The sequence below is a fragment of the Neoarius graeffei genome, chromosome 4, assembly GCF_027579695.1.
Source record: "Neoarius graeffei isolate fNeoGra1 chromosome 4, fNeoGra1.pri, whole genome shotgun sequence".
NCBI classification, from domain to species: Eukaryota; Metazoa; Chordata; class Actinopteri; order Siluriformes; family Ariidae; genus Neoarius; species Neoarius graeffei.
The window spans coordinates 10642030-10663328 of NC_083572.1; the positions used below are offsets into that span (position 1 = coordinate 10642030).

Here is a 21299-nt window from a genome sequence, read left to right on the forward strand (position 1 = left end):
ATCAAGGGCATAACTCTGGGAAAATCTGCCCAAATTAAACGCAATTTCAATCTGCATATAACTGTCATATAGCAAAGCCTTTTGCCGAGTTTGGTGAAATTCCTTCTCAAATTGTGAGAGGAGTTGATGTCAGAAGGCGAGCACACCTTCATGAAATTCTAAGTACAAGGTTGTTAATCAAGGGCTGTAACTCTGGTAAAATGTGACCGAATTGAACAAAATAATAATATGCGTACAACCGACATATAACGATGCCTTTTGCCAAGTTTGGTGAAATCCCTCCAAAAATTGTGAGAGGAGTTGATTTCAGAAGGAAAACGCACTCATGAAATTGTCAAATTATTCTTTTGTTAATCAAGGGCTGTACGGTAACTCTGGTAAAATGTGACCCAATTTAACGAAATAAAAATATGCGTATTCCCAACACAAAGAATCCTGCCAAGTTTCGTGAAATTCTTCCAAAAATTGTGAGAGGAGTTGATTTCAGAAGGTGAGCACCCTTCTCAAGATGGACAGACAGAAATCGCCACGACATAATCCCTAGTCGGCCAAAAAAAAAAGCCGTTTGATTTGGATTCTGATTTTCCTGCTCTAAACCCTCGAACACGTTCTCCACCTCTTTAAACCATTGTCTTCCACGACCGAGCACGGCACAGCAAAATCGCTCCTCTCGCATAAAATTTATCCGACATCCGTCATATTGCTCAACAACCGACCCCGGCTACCCCCGACAATGCACTGCGGAAAGCAAGTGATGACGCAGTTGTGCATTTCAAACATCTTATCTCATTATCTCTCGCCGCTTTATCCTGTTCTACAGGGTCGCAGGCAAGCTGGAGCCTATCCCAGCTGACTACGGGCGAAAGGCGGGGTACACCCTGGACAAGTCGCCAGGTCATCACAGGGCTGACACGTAGACACACAACCATTCACACTAGGGTATTAGGCAGAAAAAGAAAATTACCAGTCAAAAATAATATTTTATATAATCCTGATGAGCGCCGCAGGCGCGAAGTCCCTCTAGGGGGGTCTGGGGGCATGCCCCCCCCAGAAAATTTTTGAAATTTAGACTTCATTTCCTGCATTCTAGGACATTTTCAGGGTGAAATGGCGTGTAATTTTTGATCAGAAATATTGCATATTTTTACTTTGTATTTTTTTCAGTTTCACTCCTGAATGTATCAGATGTATGTACGGTGTTTGATTTGGTAACAAAAGTGAAAAGAAAATAAACAACAATGAATTGTATATAATCTTTTGATCTAGTTACAGTATTGAATAAAAAAAAAAAACCCAACAGTATTCTATTTTACGTGGCACAAATTAAATCGCAGAATGTCTGTCACTGACTGTCATCCATAATATTTTGACCAAACTACTCAAAAATTAAAATTAACTTTGAAAGAACGGGAACTGAGTTTCTTTGGTTTACACAAAGATTACAGACGTCTAGGGGCCTGCAAGAATCGGTCTGCTGCTGCATCAAAGTCAAATTCCTGACGACCTAACTTTTCGTAGCTTTGTCTGATAAGCTGCTCCAGCCTAACTATACTTAATTTTGTTCTCAACTTGGTTTTGATCCTGTTCTGAACAGAAAAGACTCGCTCAGCCTCTGCATTGCCAACAAGCACACATATTGCCATTGACATGAGGTGAAACATGCTTGGATAGAGCCGCTGATTTGGCATGTTTGGACCTCCAAATATCTTCATCATGAGCTGAGCTGGTCTTGCAAAATGACCCTCTTCCTGCCATTCATCACCACCATCTGTTGAGAACCTGTTCTGGTATACTAGTCGCTTGAAGACAAGAAATTCTCCTCTTGCCTGTCTGAGGGTCGCTATCCCAATCGATCGGACGGCGACCCCCCCCTCCGCGGCTGGAGGCTCGCAGGCGCCCGCTAGGCGCCTCCGTCCTCCTAAACCCAGATGCGCCTCGCGCCTCTCAAGGCTCTCTCCCCCGACCTCCCGACACGTGCCTCCGGCGTCACGCCGTGCGAACGCCTCGGCCCACCCCCCGCGGACGCGCGTGGCTGCCGGTGGATCCTTCCACTCTGGCTGCCCGTGCGCGCCCCGGACCGGGACGAGACGGGGTCGCGGCCACGGGCGCGAGAGGCTCAGGCTGAGGCCGGGGGTCGGAACGACGAGAGGCGAGGGGCCGCCTGAAGGGGAGGGCCCCCTCTCCCTTTTTCGAAAACCCCATCCGAACGCGACCTCAGATCAGACGAGATGACCCGCTGAATTTAAGCATATTACTAAGCGGAGGAAAAGAAACTAACCAGGATTCCCTCAGTAGCGGCGAGCGAAGAGGGAAGCGACGAAATATTCTGATTTTTCATTTCAAGTTTTCAGTATTTTTCGTATTAAACTGTGTTTCTTACGATTTGTAAATGATGGCGGAACATAACTGGATTTATCGGATGACATGTGGGAGTATTCATGTGCGAAAATTTTCAGCATTATTGTCCGTTTCAGTATCCGTCTGTGTGTATACTTGCCCGTTGAAATCGGCAATCGCCCGTCAAATTTACGGGTGGACGGGTCTCTGCCTAATACCTTAATTCACACTCACATTCACACCTACGGTCAATTTAGAGTCACCAGTTAACCTAACCTGCATGTCTTTGGACTGTGGGGGAAACCGGAGCACCCGGAGGAAACCCACGCGGACACGGGGAGAACATGCAAACTCCACACAGAAAGGCCCTCGCCGGCCACGGGGCTCGAACCCGGACCTTCTTGCTGTGAGGCGACAGCTCTAACCACTACACCAATTTGTCCTTGACTATTAATTCAATATCAATCACAGTCAAATTTTGATGAACTAACTGAAGAAGCCACAAATGGTTGGAACAGAATTCATCGCGCAGCCTCTTAGGGTGTTGCTAATTCCAGTAAATACACTGCGTGTAAAACTCACATCAAGCTTCGTGTAGTACTTAAGTGTCCCTTCTCTTTCCGACAGGACGAATCGTCTGCTCAGGAACTGCCCGTTGTCTCGCCCCCTCTTCATGAGCACGCCGTCTCTGGTCCCTGTAATCATGAAAAACACGACTCGTACGGGGTTACTGAGGTTTCTGTTGATAAATCAAATCCATCAGTGCGTCTTTATATCAATCTCTCGTTCAAACGGTTAACGCTCACCCTCTTCGTACACCAGCGGCTTCCCGTCTTGGGTAAATTCCTGCCGCTCGTACTTCGCTCTGATCCACTGCTCTTTCAGGACTCTATGAGCGCACACATGGACAGATACTCATATTAAGCTGTGCATCATAGACACAGTACATATACTACAGGTTTAGATTTGCAAGCAATTGCCAAGTGGAAAGCTTCATTCTTGCATGAGTGAAGAGGAGGTCACGTCTGAGTTTTCAATTTTTTTTTTTTGCACAAGACAGATCATTTTGTTACTTATATACAACCCTGATTCGAAAAAAGTTGGGACAAAGTACAAATTGTAAATAAAAACGGAATGCAATGATGTGGAAGTTTCAAAATTCCATATTTTATTCAGAATAGAACATAGATGACATATCAAATGTTTAAAGTGAGAAAATGTATCATTTAAAAGTGATTTTAAATTTCATGACAACAACACATCTCAAAAAAGTTGGGACAAGGCCATGTTTCCCACTGTGAGACATCCCCTTTTCTCTTTACAACAGTCTGTAAACGTCTGGGGACTGAGGAGACAAGTTGCTCAAGTTTAGGGATAGGAATGTTAACCCATTCTTGTCTAATGTAGGATTCTAGTTGCTCAACTGTCTTAGGTCTTTTTTGTCGTATCTTCCGTTTTATGATGCGCCAAATGTTTTCTATGGGTGAAAGATCTGGACTGCAGGCTGGCCAGTTCAGTACCCGGACCCTTCTTCTACGCAGCCGTGATGCTGTAATTGATGCAGTTTGTGGTTTGGCATTGTCATGTTGGAAAACGCAAGGTCTTCCCTGAAAGAGACGTCATCTGGATGGGAGCATATGTTGCTCTAGAACCTGGATATACCTTTCAGCATACCTTGGGTGGCCAACCCGCGGCTCGCGAGCTGCATGCGGCTCTTTGCCCGGTGTCATGCGGCTCTTACGTTCATATCGAAGTTTGTGTTTGTGTTTTTTTTTTTTTAATGTGCGTGTGCGCTTTGCTTGAGTTCAGTATGGTATTTTCGTCAAATACATCTTCGCTTTGCTTGGGTACATTACGGTATTTTCAGGTCATGTCAAATGCGCATGTGCGTGAGATAATCGCTAAGTTTTTGGGCAAGGTGTATCTTGTGTCAAGTAGCCTCTCAAAATGGCAGTGAAAAAATGCACAGCAAAACAAAAATATGAAGACGAACATAGGACATTTTTAACAGAGTGGGAGAGTTTATACTTTTTGTTGAACGTAATGGCAAGCCATTCTGCCTTATATGTCAGTCGTCATTAGCTCATTTCAAAGCTTCCCGCCTCCCTGAATAAGCAAGGAGCCAGATATGCAACACTAATTGAAAACCTGCACGAAAGCTTTGTAACCCGGTTCCGTGATATACAACTGAAAAGGCCACAGATTACGTTCCTTGTCGACCCATTCAATGCGGAGATGGACTGTTTGAAAGCCCCGCTTGTCACAGATGAGGCTGCGGCTGAGTTGGAGATGATTGATCTTCGTGAGGAAGACCAACTGAAACCTGTTTTGAGGGAAGGCACCATTGAGTTTTGGAAAAGTGTGCCATTGGAAAAATACCCGAATGTGAAACGGGCTGCGCTTAAGATACTGTCAATGTTTGGGTCAACATACGTCTGCGAGTCTGTGTTCTCTACCATGAAACACGTGAAGTCAAAGCATCGTTCTGTTCTGACTGAAACCAGGGTCTCTGCACATTTCTGACCAGCAAAAATAATACTTTTTAAGACCATTTTAAGACCACTGAGTATAAAAAATAAGACCACTACCGCGGAACAAATACGTACAGTAAAAAAAAAAAAAAGCACACTCTAGGTTAAGTTCAAAGCATTTTTTTTAATAAAAAATGTGCATCTTCAGTTTACAAAACAGAACATTAGCTGCCTTCTCGATATTTTAATAGTAGGGTACTGCTGTAAACAAACAGTGAGGAAACAAATTGATCTTCAGTTAACAAAACAGAACATTAACTGCTTTCTCAATATTTTAATAGTAGGGTACTGCCATGAACAAACAGTGAGGAAGCAAGGAAGTTTGACTACTGATCGAACTGCCTCTGGGGACTGTTGTTGCCCGACTAGCAGCATAGCGCATATGCTTTTCCCCTTTCGAGTGAGCGTCAAGGGCTTTACAGCCCATTGTTGTTAACTTGATGTCTTTCCGACATACCTTACATCTCGCTTCATATTCTGAAGTTGCTGTTGTTAGCCAACTTTTGTATTTTGGCTCCTCAAGCCACTTGTTACTAAACTTACACTTCCCCATCTCCGTTCATGTTCAACCACTTCTTCCTCGTCTGCTCTACTCTCAATGGTTCTACTACCAGTGTTGGGCACGTTACTTTCAAAAAGTAATTAGTTATAGTTACTAGTTACTTTTCCCAAAAAGTAACTGAGTTAGTAACGGAGTTACTTTGTCATAAAAGTAACTAATTACCAGAGAAAGTAATTATTCCGTTACATTTTGTTCCCCCTCAAAAAAAAAAATCAAATTCAATTCGTGTAATCATAATAAAAGTGAATGTTAAATGTGTTTAATGACTGAAATGGACACTTAACAGAACCAATTAGTAATGTTATCTACACTATATTAATATTTTTGTGGGACAATGTGAGATAAGACATCTATCAAATGTAATATATTTTTGTAGTTATTAAAATTGTTACTAATTACTGGCCACTGACGAGGACAAACGCTTTGTTCCTCGACATAATGTGCATTGCACGTAAACACTCTTGCCTTTTATTTCAAGTAATGAAAAGTCCTGGCTGTATTTCCAGTGTGAAAGCGCAGTGCTGGACTGACCGCTCGCCATCGCTGGGTCTTCCGATTGAAAGAGCGCGCAGTAGTGCAGTAGGCGTGGCCTACCTACGTATGTTGTCCAAATCTACTCTGATTGGCTTACTGTGCCGTTGTCTCGTGTCTCCCCGCCCCACACGAAAGCAGAGGAAAGCAAGGCTGAGCGAGCAGCGTGCCAGATGAGAACAGCTTTAATAAAGTAACGCATAGTATTTTATTGTAAGTAACGGGAACGGCGTTATAACGATGTAAAAAGTAATTAGTTAGATTACTCGTTACTAAAAAAAAAGTAACGCCGTTAGTAACGCCGTTTATTTCTAACGCCGTTATTCCCATCACTGTCTACTACATGGATAAAAGAACACACTGCCCCCAGTGGCGTGGTTCCTGCGCTATTAGAACTAGTGCTAGACACACAACGGCTCTTGTGCTACTTGTTCAGCATCTTGATAACAAACGACGCTGGTTGAATAAATAACGTTAGCGCGGAAAAAAAATCCAGACATATGTTTTTTTTTTTCATTTACTGTAGGCTACCCGGATGAAATTTAATACCTCCCATGTGAAATTTAATACCATAGCTCAAAAAATAGCGAAATATAATGCTTTTTAAGACCTTAAAAAACACATATATTAAAAATAAGACTTTTTAAGACTTTTTAAGGATCCGCGGAGACCCTGTGAAACCCATGTGAAAGAACTGCTTCGAGTGGCAACGACGGAATACAAGCCAGATTTGAAGAGGATTGTTCAAGGCAAGGAATGTCAGAAGTCCCACTAAGCAACATGCATAGTAAGTGCACACAATATTGATTGCTGTAAATGACTGGCCTGTGGTATTAGTACTGACTGAAGGAGTAAATTTCTCTCATGTTGGCGTGTGACATTTACTATTAATCTGGCTGAGCAGAGGTGCGTGTTTGAGCGTGTGTCTGTGAGGGAGAGAGAGAGCGAGGGGGGTCACATGTATGGTACACATGTGCGGTCATGTGTATGGTGTGGCTTTTTTTTGGGAATGCCATGAGTCCCACTAAGCAGCATGCATAGTAAGTGCACACAATGTTCATTGTTAAAAATGACTGGCCTCAGCCTGTGGTCTTAGTACTGTAGGAGTAAATATGTTGGTGTGTGACATTTACTATTAATCTGGCTGAGCAGAGGTGTGTGTGTGTGTGTGAGAGAGAGAGGAAGGGATGGGTGATGTTCGTGTGCCCATGTGTATGATGTGGCTCTTTGCGGTAATACAGTAAAAAATGTGGCTCTTGGTCTCCAACTGGTTGGCCACCCCTGTTCTAGAGCAACATATGCTCCCATCCAGACGACATCTCTTTCAGGGAAGACCTTGCATTTTCCAACATGACAATGCCAAACCACATACTGCATCAATTACAGCATCATGGCTGCGTAGAAGAAGGGTCCGGGTACTGAACTGGCCAGCCTGCAGTCCAGATCTTTCACCCATAGAAAACATTTGGCGCATCATAAAACGGATGATACGACAAAAAAGACCCAAGACAGTTGAGCAACTAGAATCCTACATTAGACAAGAATGGGTTAACATTCCTATCCCTAAACTTGAGCAACTTGTCTCCTCAGTCCCCAGACGTTTACAGACTGTTGTAAAGAGAAAAGGGGATGTCTCACAGTGGGAAACATGGCCTTGTCCCAACTTTGAGATGTGTTGTTGTCATGAAATTTAAAAATCACTTTTAAATGATACATTTTCTCAGTTTAAACATTTGATATGTCATCTATGTTCTATTCTGAATAAAATATGGAATTTTGAAACTTCCACATCATTGCATTCCGTTTTTATTTACAATTTGTACTTTGTCCCAACTTTTTTGGAATCGGGGTTGTATTTCTATGTCCAATTGTAATGCATGTGCACTGGTGCAGGCTAGACTACACGTTAACCACATCTTAGTTAAACACCAGATGTCCGGCCTAACCCACAAGCAGCACTCAAAGTACACACGTCAACACAAATTATCCGTCTGGTCTCACTGGCAGACTTACTGGCAGTCTTTGTGAGTGGGTTTGTAGTAGTACACCGGCACATAAGCCTCGAATTTACTTTTGGCCACCTCGTTTCCATTCTCCTCCATGAACTGAAACACAGGGGGAGAGAAAAAAAAAAACAAGCTTATACATCATAAACACATCCAACTTATCTGCTGACATGCACAGGAATAAAATGTCTCCATTGTGCTGGTTCAGAAAGTGTTGACGAATAAAACACTTCAGTGTCACTGCTGGATTGAGAAAGAGGCCAGCGAATAAAAAGATCCTGCATGACGAATACACGCTGCATGGGAAAAGGCGGGCTTTAATCTGGAAATCAACCGTACTGTACACGGACAGGTGTGTCAAAGGAAAGTCTTGCGTGTGTGCTTGAAAACTTGAGAACGCTGCAGACCCTTTGTTTCCAGGCTACAGAGATGAATCACGTTTTTTTTAGTTTTGTGTCGGCCGAAGCTGAATCAGCCCTGTGACTGACGGGACGTGATAGACAAATAATTAAACACGATGCCGTATTGAGTGGAATTGAACTTGATTAGGTTTCAATCCCATATCCTGAAGTGTTTTATTACTCTTGGTGTATACCACCGCAATAAAGGAGGTCATACTTTTTATCCATTTCTAGTAACCTCGCCCGTGGCGGAGTGATCAACGCGGTTTGTTTGTCTGTCCGTCTTGTCTGTTAACAATCTAGCGTCTACAGGGATGTGATTGGCCAAGGACAAAAAAGCAGGAAAATATATAGACCCATAATGCGACACGGCAGCAGTGTGGTGTGGTATAAACAGACAGTTTCAGAGAACTTTACCCATGAGATGTTATAATGACTCAGCACCCTGTTAATGGACAAATGGAATTCAAGGTGAGCAGTTTAACTCCACACAGAAAGGCCCTCGCCGGCCACGCGGCTCGAACCCAGGACCTTCTTGCTGTGAGGCGACAGTGCTAACCACTACACCACTGTGCAGTCTAATAATAATAATAAAAAATTATTATTATTATTATTATTATTATATAATTATATCATATAATTATCATCATGATTATGAACGGGCCAAATCCCAAACGGCTCCTGGTTGAAGATGGAGTGCACTACTGTAGAAGCCTTTTTATACTTTCTATAGGGCGGTTTTGGAGAGAGCTGGGGGCATTTGGGATTCAGTTAATTATTATTAACAAAAGAGCAGCTAGCTGCGGCTGAATCCCAAATGCCCCCCAGCTCTCTCCAAAACCGCCCTATAGAAAGTATAAAAAGGCTTCTACAGTAGTGCACTCCGTCTCCAACTAGGAGCCGTTTGGGATTCGGCCTGTTCATACGCATGCGTAATAGCGCTCGTTGAGAGAGAGAGAGAGAGAGAGAGAGAGAGAGAGAGAGAGAGAGAGAGAGAGAGAGATAGATAGATAGATAGATAGATAGATACAATTTCCAGTGCATTCAAACTGGGACACACTTTAAAACTACTACCTGGAAAACAAAACTGTTGATGAATTAACAAACTGATTAATTCCTAACTTCACGCGTGTGTACTTATGTAAAGTATTAAATTAGTTTGCAAGCTAACAGTGTAATGTGTTTCTACATCCAGGCTGCTTTAGCACACACACACACACACACACACACACACACACACACACACACACACACACAGCCAACATGGACTGAGAGAGGAATTGTTTTTTTTTTCTTCTATGAAGCCTGAGCCATTTATTTTATTAGTTTATAATTATTGTTTAATTTAGTCTTCAGGAGAGACTGCCTGCACACAGTACTAGTATTAATAGTTTTTTTTCTTACATGAAAGTTGAGGCATTTATATTATATTTTAAGGTAACTTCATGTTGTGCTGTGAGGTTCTCCGCACTTTAACTTTTGAACCAACAGGTGCATTTGGATAAGTAAAGCCTATTTTTCTGCATTTTTGTAGTCCTGGTAATCTTTTATATTGGTAAAGTTGTTTATAGGATCATTTCTCAGTGTCTGTTTTTTTTAATCAATAGTTTTTCAGTAATAACTTAATATTTAACATATCACTCAATTTTAAACAACCCCCGCGCCTCCCCCATGGGCTGCCCCCATAGTAAATGTTATCCCAATTTTAGACGGCCTGTTCCAAACCATCCCGCCCCATGAAAAATTCGTACTTGCATCTCTCTCTCTCTCTCTCTCTCTCTATACACACACACACACATATATATATATATCTCCCTGCACGCTTTGCGTGCATTATGTCTGCCGCTGGCAGACATTTTACCATTTTGCACCCTGCTGTAAATTATTTGGACCCTGCTATTCTCCCAAACTTTGAAGCCCCTGCACACACTCCCAGAAGTTTCTTCACCTCATCTTCACTCATGTAAATGTTGACACTCGGGTGGTTGTTATGGCTGTTGGTGCTGATTATCCCGCTGGGTCTGGCGAGGCACAGGGCCGCCTGGAGCAGCACGCAGCCCCCGAGTGTCCTGAGGGCTGGAAGCGGCTGAGCGCGGAACTCCGTCCGGCGACCCTCTGCGCCCCGCGCCGCCTCCTTTTGCCCCAGCATCGCACCTTCACTCTTCCCTCACACTGCTTTAGCAAACCCTCAGGCTCTACCCTCATCCAAAACTTGAGTGGCCTCCGGTGGGCAGCATTCCTATAGTACGTGTTGATAACGACGCTCACAAAAACCCCGCTCCGTCTCCAGCCTGTTGTCCGGTGCTTCCTGGCTGAACTAACCATAACGCTAACGATGCCAGCTAGCTAGCTAATTTTGTTCAAGTCTTCAAGACTCGGGTTACATAAAGGTTACTCTCACGTTATGCATAATGGGCTTTTTTTTATTATTATTGGTACTGCTTAACCTAGGGTAGGTTATTATGCGCACGCGTGGCTCATTGGAGTTGCCTATGGATAATGTGGTCCTACCACCCCCCCCCCCCCCAAAAAAAAAAAAATTTGCATGATTCATGAGGGTCGCATTTTTATGCCTGAAAATCCGGAATGCCGGAAAAATCCGGAAGAATCACATCCTCGCGCCGTGACCTTTGGCCTTGAATGACGATGAAATGTCAAACTCAAGGTCATGGATTGTCATTGGACTATAACCTGACAGCTGATGATTGAGAAATATTACCATTATCGACATACAGGTATAAAAGAAGTGCTGTCGGGCGAGGTTTGTTCCGCCTGGCAACACTTGTTTTACATGGCACTGAGGAACGTGAACATTTTTACCGGAGATTTTATTTCCGACGCCTCAGGCGCTGCTTCAGAGCTCATAACGTTTCGACTGATTATTTTCCCTGGGTTGCAGACTTTGTTTCATCAATCAATTTTTTTGGGAGAATGAATGCATCAGTGTATTTATTTATTTTATTTTAAAAGATATGACGAACCTGCGGCGACACGGTGGTGTAGTGGTTAGCGCTGTCGCCTCACAGCAAGAAGGTCCGGGTTCGAGCCTCGTGGCCAGCGAGGGCCTTTCTGTGCGGAGTTTGCATGTTCTCCCCGTGTCCGCGTGGGTTTCCTCCAGGTGCTCCGGTTTCCCCCACAGTCCAAAGACATGCAGGTTAGGTTAACTGGTGACTCTAAATTGACCGTAGGTGTGAATGTGAGTGTGAATGGTTGTCTGTGTCTATGTGTCAGCCCTGTGATGACCTGGCGACTTGTCCAGGGTGTACCCCGCCTTTCGCCCGTAGTCAGCTGGGATAGGCTCCAGCTTGCCTGCGACCCTGTAGAACAGGATAAAGCGGCTAGAGATAATGAGATGAGATACTCTGAGAATCAAATTATGAAGCCGGTATCATGAATAAAATTGAATCGTGACTGGAGTGCTTCTTTATCAACCTCATCAACAAATAAGCCCCTTCCCCCCCCCCCCCCCCCCCCAAAAAAAAAGGCTCGTCACAAAGACTTCCCTGTGGAGAAAAGCCTACAGACCAACTCCACCATATTAATAATTAGCTTTTTGTTTGTTCAGTTGCATCATGTTTGTAATTATTACACTTGGATTACATGGTGTTTCTGCCACACAAGTGCGTGTGTGATCTGTTCCTCGAGAAACAATACAGCATTATTATAAACCTGTGCTGTGGTGTGTTATAAGCTCGAGAAGATAAAGACGTGGTGGTGTTTTTCAGTTACCTGAACTTCCGAGTCCTCCCAGTGGGACAGTCGGACAGATTTGACCTTTCCGATGTCGGGAATGTTCCGGTGGATGCCGGAACAAATGAGGCAAATAAACACTCCCAAGGAACAGGATCCCCATTCTGGGTCTAGGGAGAGAGAGAGAGAGAGAGAGAGAGAGAGAGAAAGGAGAAAAGAGAGAAAAATAAGGAATAGAAGAGGAAAATGAGACATTGTGTTAAAATAATAATAAATGTGGTTTGTTATTTGGCTCTTTGCATTGGTTTTATGAGTACTCCATACACTAATGCCAACAAACATGGTCAAAGAAAAAGACAGGCACAGATGGCCAAGATTTGGCCAGCATCTACAGTGCCTTGCAAAAAGTATTCACCCCCTCCGGCATTTTTCGGGTTTTGTTGCCTCAAAACCTGGAATTAAAATGGATTCTTTGCGGGTTTGCATCATTTCATTTACAGAACCTGGACCTTCTTGCCTGTAGTCAGCTGGGATAGGCTCCAGCTTGCCTGTGACCCTGTAGAACAGGATAAAGCGGCTACAGATAATGAGATGAGATGAGAGAACCCAATCCTGACTTGTACTTCTCAACAACTTTGTTCCTGACTTGTTTGGAGAGCTCCTTAGTCTTCATGGTGTTGTTTGGTAAGCGGTGCCTCTTGTTTAGTTGTGTTGCAGCCTCTGGGGCCTTTCAGAAAAGGTGTATATGGGTCTGTCTCAGAAACTGGGTACTGTGGGAGTACCCCACTAAATATACTCACAGTCAATAAACTATACGGTTTTGAATGGTGATGTTGGTTTTAATTTGAAATAAAATGATGAAAGAAATAATACAGATAAAACTAAATCTTTGATGTGAATACTCTATTCAGAATTTGGCAAAAATTCTGCAAATTTGTGGAAAAATGGCGGCTTGATCTGGGACATGATAAATGGTCGACTGCATCGCGTTCCCTTTAAAAAGGTTGTAGTCCACTGAAAAGTCTACAGTTATCACTAATTGTATTTTAAGTTGTAACTTTATACACCTAAAGATTGGTGCGCTCACAGAATAATCATAACCGTAATAAAACATCATGCAAAATATTTAATCACCGTCGTAACTCCGTTTTCCACATACCCAAAACCAATACGATCGCGTGTTTTGATCTAAACGGAAAGCTTCAGGGTCGAGGTCACTACCTCACCAAAACCAGTAATTTAAAATCACTACGCCATATAAAAATTTAGTTATAAATCTGCGATTTTGTTTTTTAAAACGAAAGCTGAAAGTTAGGTATAGAATATGTTTCTTACAGAATATGTTACGATGGTAGCTGGTCTTGTATGAATTTCTGAGCTATAAAATGAGTTGTGGTCTATTTTTTACCGTAGCGTGTTATTTGTGTGCGGGGAAGGACACACATTAACAATTTGCATGTGTAGAATGGAATTTTCCACTCCAACAGTTAGAAGTTGATCGTGCTTCCATTTGCGGTCTTTCTGTTACGCGGGTGATCTGTTCGGACGTTATCACTGAAAAGGTGAGTTTTGACAGTTTTATTTTGTTTTAGTCTTGCAGTATAAGGCAATAGAATGTTTCTTTTTCATCTTATTCATATTTTGTAGTGTTTGCCAAAATATTTTTGGCCAATATTTTGGGACCATGGTCAATTTAGATCGAACTTTTGATAGAATCTACGGCCAGTCATTTTGCCCCGCCCCTGCCTCGTGCTCCGTCCGGTGTGGTAGTGATGTCCCGTTGCTCGCGGGCTGCGGCAGAGACCCACGTGACCTTCAGCCAGTACAGTCGCTGTTCTTTTACCACCGCCGTTATTCTCATCTTTCCGGTGTGTTCTTGATTTTTCCATTGTGTCCTATTTCGCCGTATCAAATACCCAAAATGTATCATATTATTCATATTTAAGTGAATAATCAATTCAGTCATCATAACTTGGCATTTTTAACCCAAGCAATCAAAAAGAGGAAATTTATTCAATATTTTCACTCATCTGTGAAGGAGGGGCTTTAATTCTTCATGATGGAGTTATTTTATATGGAAATCAATTTTACAAAAGCATTTGAATTGTAATAAAAAAAAATGTTCGACAGTGGAGGCCAGATAAAGCAAGATACTATCTTTATTCTTATTAAACATGACAAAAGAAACAGTGAGTGTTAGGTCAATGCAAAAAAAAAAAAAAAAAAAATTAGAAAATTTATTTTTTTGACCATAATGTCCCAAATGAGAGACCGGTTTCTGAGACGGACCCATATATACGCTGACAGATCATGTGACACTTAGATTGCACACAGGTGGACTTTATTTCACTAATTATGTGGCTTCTGAAAATCACTGGTTGCACCAGAACTTTTTAGGGGCTTCATAGCAAAGGGGGTGAATACATATGCACACGCCAATTTTCAGTTTATTTTTATATTTTTTTTCTCATTTCACTTCACCAACTTAGACTATTTTGTGTAGCTCCATTACATAAAATTCAGATAAAAAAAAAAAAAAATTGAAATTGCAGGTTGTAATGGAACAAAAGAGGCAAAAAGCCAAGGGGGTGAATACTTTTGCAAGGCACTGTATACTCAGGATGAAAAATAGCGAAACCTAACAAAAAGGACTAGAAACATGGATATGATAGAAATGTTAATAGATTAATTATATACCTATGCTAACTACTTAACAGTTATTCCACGGAATCAGAACTGGTTTATTCGATCCACATTCACTGGATTTTGAGAAACGGAGCATTTTTTGGCAAATTCGATAAATAAAAACTTGACACGAAACGTCCGACCGAATCATTTCCGCTTAGCGGACACGTGACAAATTGCATACCTGCGTCGTCTCGTCTCATCTCATTATCTCTCGCCGCTTTGTCCTGTTCTACAGGGTCGCAGGCAAGCTGGAGCCTATCCCAGCTGACTACGGCCGAAAGGCGGGGTACACCCTGGACAAGTCGCCAGGTCATCACAGGGCTGACACATAGACACACAACCATTCACACTCACATTCACACCTACGCTCAATTTAGAGTCACCAGTTAACCTAACCTGCATGTCTTTGGACTGTGGGGGAAACCGGAGCACCCGGAGGAAACCCACGCGGACACGGGGAGAACATGCAAACTCCGCACAGAAAGGCCCTCGCCGGCCACGGGGCTCGAACCCGGACCTTCTTGCTGTGAGGTGACAGCGCTAACCACTACACCACCGTGCCGCCCTACCTGCGTCGTAAAATATTCAAATTTAACAAGATTTACCATCAAGAGCCGATCAACGAAAACGCATTTTATCAGAAAATAAAATAAGCTTCAAACTTTTGAAAATAAGTGAAAGTGTTCAAAGTTCTTCGATCGACTAAGGCGACTAGAAAGTGCCGTCTTGCTGGCGTGCCGAGGTACGGAATAGCTTTAGCCATTTATTTAATTCTTCCTCGGACATTTCAGTTCGGTAATCTTTCAAACGTTTGAGTTTTTGAACCAGTCGAAAAAAATTGAACAAATTTTAATGCTTATTAAGCATTAAAAGAAGGTGGTAAACAAACTGGCAGGAGCAATTTGTGAAAAAAATGTGATAATAATGCTTGGAAAAAATTAAATAAAATAAATTCTTCCCATCAAATACTTTCATTCCATATTTTGTTGCTTTTTTGTATTTTTGCGCCAGGAGAGGGTTTTTTTTTTTTGTTCGTCCTTGGTTGGTTCGGCAACATGCTCCTCCATTTTGTTTTTCTCTACTCACGGTATACGAGTTGATAGCCTCGTAGTAGAGCAGCCAATCGGAGCACGTGATTGCTCATATCCAGTGAATGTGGACAGAATATATATAATATACGTTATTAGTTCTACTGCTCTAACGTCTACAAGCGTTTCTTCCAGGGTTTTTTGGACCATGACCAGGATAAAGCAGTCACCGAAGATGGATGACTCAACGAATAAATATTTATGCAATAAACTACATATCTATGACAAAAAGCCACAAAGAAAGCTAGAGATCAGAACGAAAAAAGGAAGCAAACCACGACATTCAGTTCGAATGAATCGGAATCGTGAGGGGCCTTGAGAGAGTGCCGTCCCTTCGTAAAATGAGACGCTGAATGTGACTAAAAGGTCTTTTTTTTCAACATTCTTCATTAAACGTCATGAAATGCCAGGCGTGTTTCACAAAATCAAACTCCAAACGCACCGCTTTGAGCTCCAAAATGAGGAAGAGAAACAGACGGATGTCTTCTGATGTAATAATTCGAGGGGAAAGGAATGAGTCTTTTTGCAAACTTGAAACTCGGAAAGTACCATTTAGAGCTTGAGACAGAGAGAGAGAGAGAGAGATTTGGGGAATGTGATAATGGGAGTATGAAAGTACTCTGTGGTTTCACAACCTTCTTGGCGAATGTCCTCTTTTCAAGCACACACACACACACACACACACACAGCGCTTATCTAGGTCGTGCCACACCTGTGGGTTTTATCTTACACACTGCTGTATACACAGACCTAGGAAAGGAATAAAAATTCTCCAATTGTCTTTTCCACTGTGTGAATTTACACCATCAGCAAGAAACCCAATTTCTGGGAGGAAAAAAAAAAAAAAAAGGCATTCTGAAAGTGAAACAAATCTCAAAACAGGTTCCTGCTTGAATGACTCCTTTAGAATCAAAATCAGGACTAAAAAAAACCCATATACTCTCATTATTATACTATTCATATCATCATAATTGTCCGATTCACCTTGCGTCGAGTGTTCCTGGGATAAGCTCCGGATCCATCCGTGACCCTGATTAAGATAAATTGCTTTCTGAAGATGAACCGTGACCGAGACATGCTACTAGGGGTGTTCACACGGCACATACAGTGGGGCACAAAAGTGTACAATTGTGCAAGTTCTCCCACTTAAAAAGATGAGAGAGGCCTGTAATTTTCATCATAGGTACACCTCAACTATGAGAGACAGAATGGGGGGAAAGGATCCAGGAAATCACATTGTAGGATTTTTAATGAATTAATTGGTAAATTCCTCGGTAAAATAAGTATTTGGTCACCTACAAACAAGCAAGATTTCTGGCTCTCACAGACCTGTAACTTCTTCTTTAAGAGGCTCCTCTGTCCTCCACTCGTTACCTGTATTAATGGCACCTGTTTGAACTCGTTATCAGTATAAAAGACACCTGTCCACAATCTCAAACAGTCACACTCCAAACTCCACTATGGCCAAGACCAAAGAGCTGTCAAAGGACACCAGAAACAAAATTGTAGACCTGCACCAGGCTGGGAAGACTGAATCTGCAATAGGTAAGCAGCTTGGTGTTAAGAAATCAACTGTGGGAGCAATTATTAGAAAATGGAAGACATACAAGACCACTGATAATCTCCCTCGATCTGGGGCTCCATGCAAGATCTCACCCCGTGGTGTCCAAATGATCACAAGAACGGTGAGCAAAAATCCCAGAACCACACGGGGGGACCTAGTGAATGACCTGCAGAGAGCTGGGACCAAAGTAACAAAGGCTACCATCAGTAACACACTACGCCGCCAGGGACTCAAATCCTGCAGTGCCAGACGTGTCCCCCTGCTTAAGCCAGTACATGTCCAGGCCCGTCTGAAGTTTGCTAGAGAGCATTTGGATGATCCAGAAGAGGATTGGGAGAATGTCATATGGTCAGATGAAACCAAAATAGAACTTTTTGCTAAAAACTCAACTTGTCGTGTTTGGAGGAGAAAGAATGCTGAGTTGCATCCAAAGAACACCATACCTACTGTGAAGCATGGGGGTAGAAACATCATGCTTTGGGGCTGTTTTTCTGCAAAGGGACCAGGACGACTGATCCGTGTAAAGGAAAGAATGAATGGGGCCATGTATCGTGAGATTTTGAGTGAAAACCTCCTTCCATCAGCAAGGGCACTGAAGATGAAACGTGGCTGGGTCTTTCAGCATGACAATGATCCCAAACACACCGCCCGGGCAACGAAGGAGTGGCTTCGTAAGAAGCATTTCAAGGTCCTGGAGTGGCCTAGCCAGTCTCCAGATCTCAACCCCATAGAAAATCTTTGGAGGGAGTTGAAAGTCCGTGTTGCCCAGTGACAGCCCCAAAACATCACTGCTCTAGAGGAGATCTGCATGGAGGAATGGGCCAAAATACCAGCGACAGTGTGTGAAAACCTTGTGAAGACTTACAGAAAACGTTTGACATCTGTCATTGCCAACAAAGGGTATATAACAAAGTATTGAGATGAACTTTTGTTATTGACCAAATACTTATTTTCCACCATAATTTGCAAATAAATTCTTTAAAAATCAGACAATGTGATTTCCTGGATTCTTTCCCCCATTCTGTCTCTCATAGTTGAAATGTACCTATGATGAAAATTACAGGCCTCTCTCATCTTTTTAAGTGGGAGAACTTGCACAATTGGTGACTGACTAAATACTTTTTTGCCCCACTGTATTTGCATCGATGCTGCACCGATGTATTTTGTTGCGATATATCTTACACCGGTGTAAATTTTGTGGAGCGTTCACACGTCACAAACCTGCTGACTAGAGAGAAGCGCGTTAGCACCGGTGCAGCCCCACTTGTGTTCACACGGCAGTTTTTGCGACCGTGCTATACGATAGTAATAATGCGGAAATGAAATATGCGCATGCGTGAAAATGTACTTCCTTTTCCCGGTTGTCATGGCATCACCAAGCGCCGGGAAAACAACGTGGATGAAGACACCAGTGTTGCCAGATACTGCTGACGTTTTCCAGCCCAAAATATGTTCAAATCCGCCAAAATGCACTTAAAACCGCCCAATCTGGCAACACTGCCAGACACGCAGTTCTGTTGTTGTTGATATTCGCCATTTTGGAAGCGCGAAATACCAGGATGCAAATTATGCAATGCCCGTATGTAATCAACTCTCCTCACGCGTAGCGAGTCTACCCCTGTAGCGTTCAGACGTCCCATTTTATATCGGTGCTGCCCCGCAAACTAGCATTTACTCCGGAGTAAATTTCTTAAACCACCTCCCGAGCAGGGTTAGATTTGCACCGGTTTAAGCAGCTTTCAGGGGCTACACCGGTATAACTTTGTACCGTGTGAACGCTCTACCGGGGCAGCCCCGGTGCTACACCGCAGTAAAAGTTGCCGTGTGAACACCCCTACTGTTGCCTGGTGAAGCTTCAACGGGTTCGGATTTGGATTGCGGAAATGCCGTTCATTCCCAACGCAAACTTGCATCCGAGATAGGGCTGTGCCGATAGACGATGCCATCGTCCATCGACGATGGTGGTCATCCATCACGATGGAGAGCCACCATCGTGATACCACGCCCCCTCCTGTCATAAACATGCATATACGGTATCATCTGGGCCTATTTAACCTAAAAAGTTAGTTTTTTGTTAGTTTAGTTAGTTAGTTTTGTTTAATATATAAATATATAACATATAATTATATATAAATACATAATTATATAAATCATTAGAAAGTAATATCCTATTACCGCTTGTTCACGTAGGCTATGGTGCAGGGACGTGCTAGTGAACATAACATGTGGTTACACAAATACAGTATGCTACTAATAATACATTTTGACTTCATTTTTTAGCCTACACTATACTTTTAATGTAAAATTTGTCATGTTGTTCAAACAAATAGCCACTATTAACGACTTCAGTCGGGAAATATTGCACCCCAAACGGCAGTGAAGCGCAGACTTCGGCAGAAGTCAAATAACTTTAATCTGGTAAATCGGCCTACTTTCAGACACAAAATGGTCCACTCTAAGCCATAATGTCAAACCAAATGGAAGAATGAAGGTGATTCTGACAAATGTAAAGACAGTTTAAAAAAAAAATTAAATCATGATTTTAAAAGCTGGTGCAATAATTCAAACACTAATAAATTGGAAAAATTAGCGCGTTCAAGTGCGCACTAAAGGCCGAAACGCATCTTCAATTGATATGGTGTAAATAAACAATGAGTAATAGCTTAAGTGTAGTTTCTTCTCATAGTTTGAATACTAGTCTTTCATTGTTAGAGCAGATTAATATCTGACCGTGATCAGTGAGTGCTCGGGGAGGTTCGTTTCCACCTGCGCTTTGCGCAGCTCATTTCTCCGAAGCCAGCTGTGCGCAAACGCAGTGTTGACTGCTCGGCAAACTCCAAACGCTCGGTCTGTACTGGCCCTCTGTTGCGCAAGCGAGTTGGTTATGGCCAGGTTCAAATTGTGCCCAAAACAACTTAACCACGGCCATTTCAATTGCCTGATGGCTGCGACAATATTCGCCCCGTTGTTATACAGGCGATCTTTTTCTCCTCTATTTTCCATTCGGCAAGTGTCTCGCGCAATGCGTCTTCTAAAATTGTCCGCTGATTGTGTCTCTGGCATGAAACTCGTCTGCAGGCATTTGGACTGCATTGCCCACTCTCGGTCCACATAATGTACGGTAGCTGACATATAGGGCATCATGTTGCAGCTGGACCACATATCCGTTATCAAGGCCAAATATTCCACCTAGCGCTTTTTTTTCTTTACGTGCCAAAGCCTCGGATGAGTATCTAATACTTTTAATAATAATAATAATAATAATATATTTAATAACGTGGTATTAAAATCCCCCCCCCCCCCCGCCCGCCCGCCCACCCACGATATGATCGTCCATCACGATGTTTGCACTGTAAACATCGTCGATGCCAATTAAGGGGACATCGCACAGCCCTAATCCGAGATTAAGGAAGACATTTACAGAAGAATATATAAAAAAAAAAAAAAAAACACTTCGGGGTGGGGTGCGTTCGTCGAAAAATACTCCATGATGAGGTGGTGCGATACCCTAAAGATGATCATTTTCTGACAGCAGCATGCCTGGAAGGGTTTTAGTACCCTTAAATTTATTAGTAAACACTTCTTTAAAGTGAATTTAATGCCCCTAAACCCCTTGTGCAAAGCAACAATCATTATGTTGATTGGCTGCGTGTTTTCCAACCACAGCTGATCCAAAAGGCCATAAATTGATGGGGAAAAAAAAATCAATAAAAACCAGCCGATTTTCACGGACTCTACCGAGACTGAACCGGAAGATCCCGAAGGGGTTTGTGACGTCACACGTCAAACAATCCAGGTATCGACTTCGTTCATGGTGTGCAGCAGTGCTTAGACCGGTCTCGATATATGGAATCACGTTTTGGAGAGAATTCTGATAGTGATTGAGATTTTTATATGTCAG

General features: G+C 42.7%; 1 protein-coding gene across 2 annotated transcripts in view; it reads right to left on the bottom strand.

Annotated features, from left to right (window-relative positions):
* zgc:92360 (uncharacterized protein LOC436988 homolog) overlaps positions 1-21299 on the bottom strand; it is an 88530-nt gene that overhangs the window by 26468 nt on the left and 40763 nt on the right. For both annotated transcript variants that reach the window (XM_060918814.1, XM_060918815.1), the window contains exons 2-5: positions 12098-12228; positions 7975-8066; positions 3144-3226; positions 2920-3032 (exon numbers count right to left, since the gene is read on the bottom strand). In XM_060918814.1, the coding sequence (XP_060774797.1) occupies positions 2920-3032; positions 3144-3226; positions 7975-8066; positions 12098-12228 (419 nt within the window). The remainder of the gene's footprint in view (positions 1-2919; positions 3033-3143; positions 3227-7974; positions 8067-12097; positions 12229-21299) is intronic.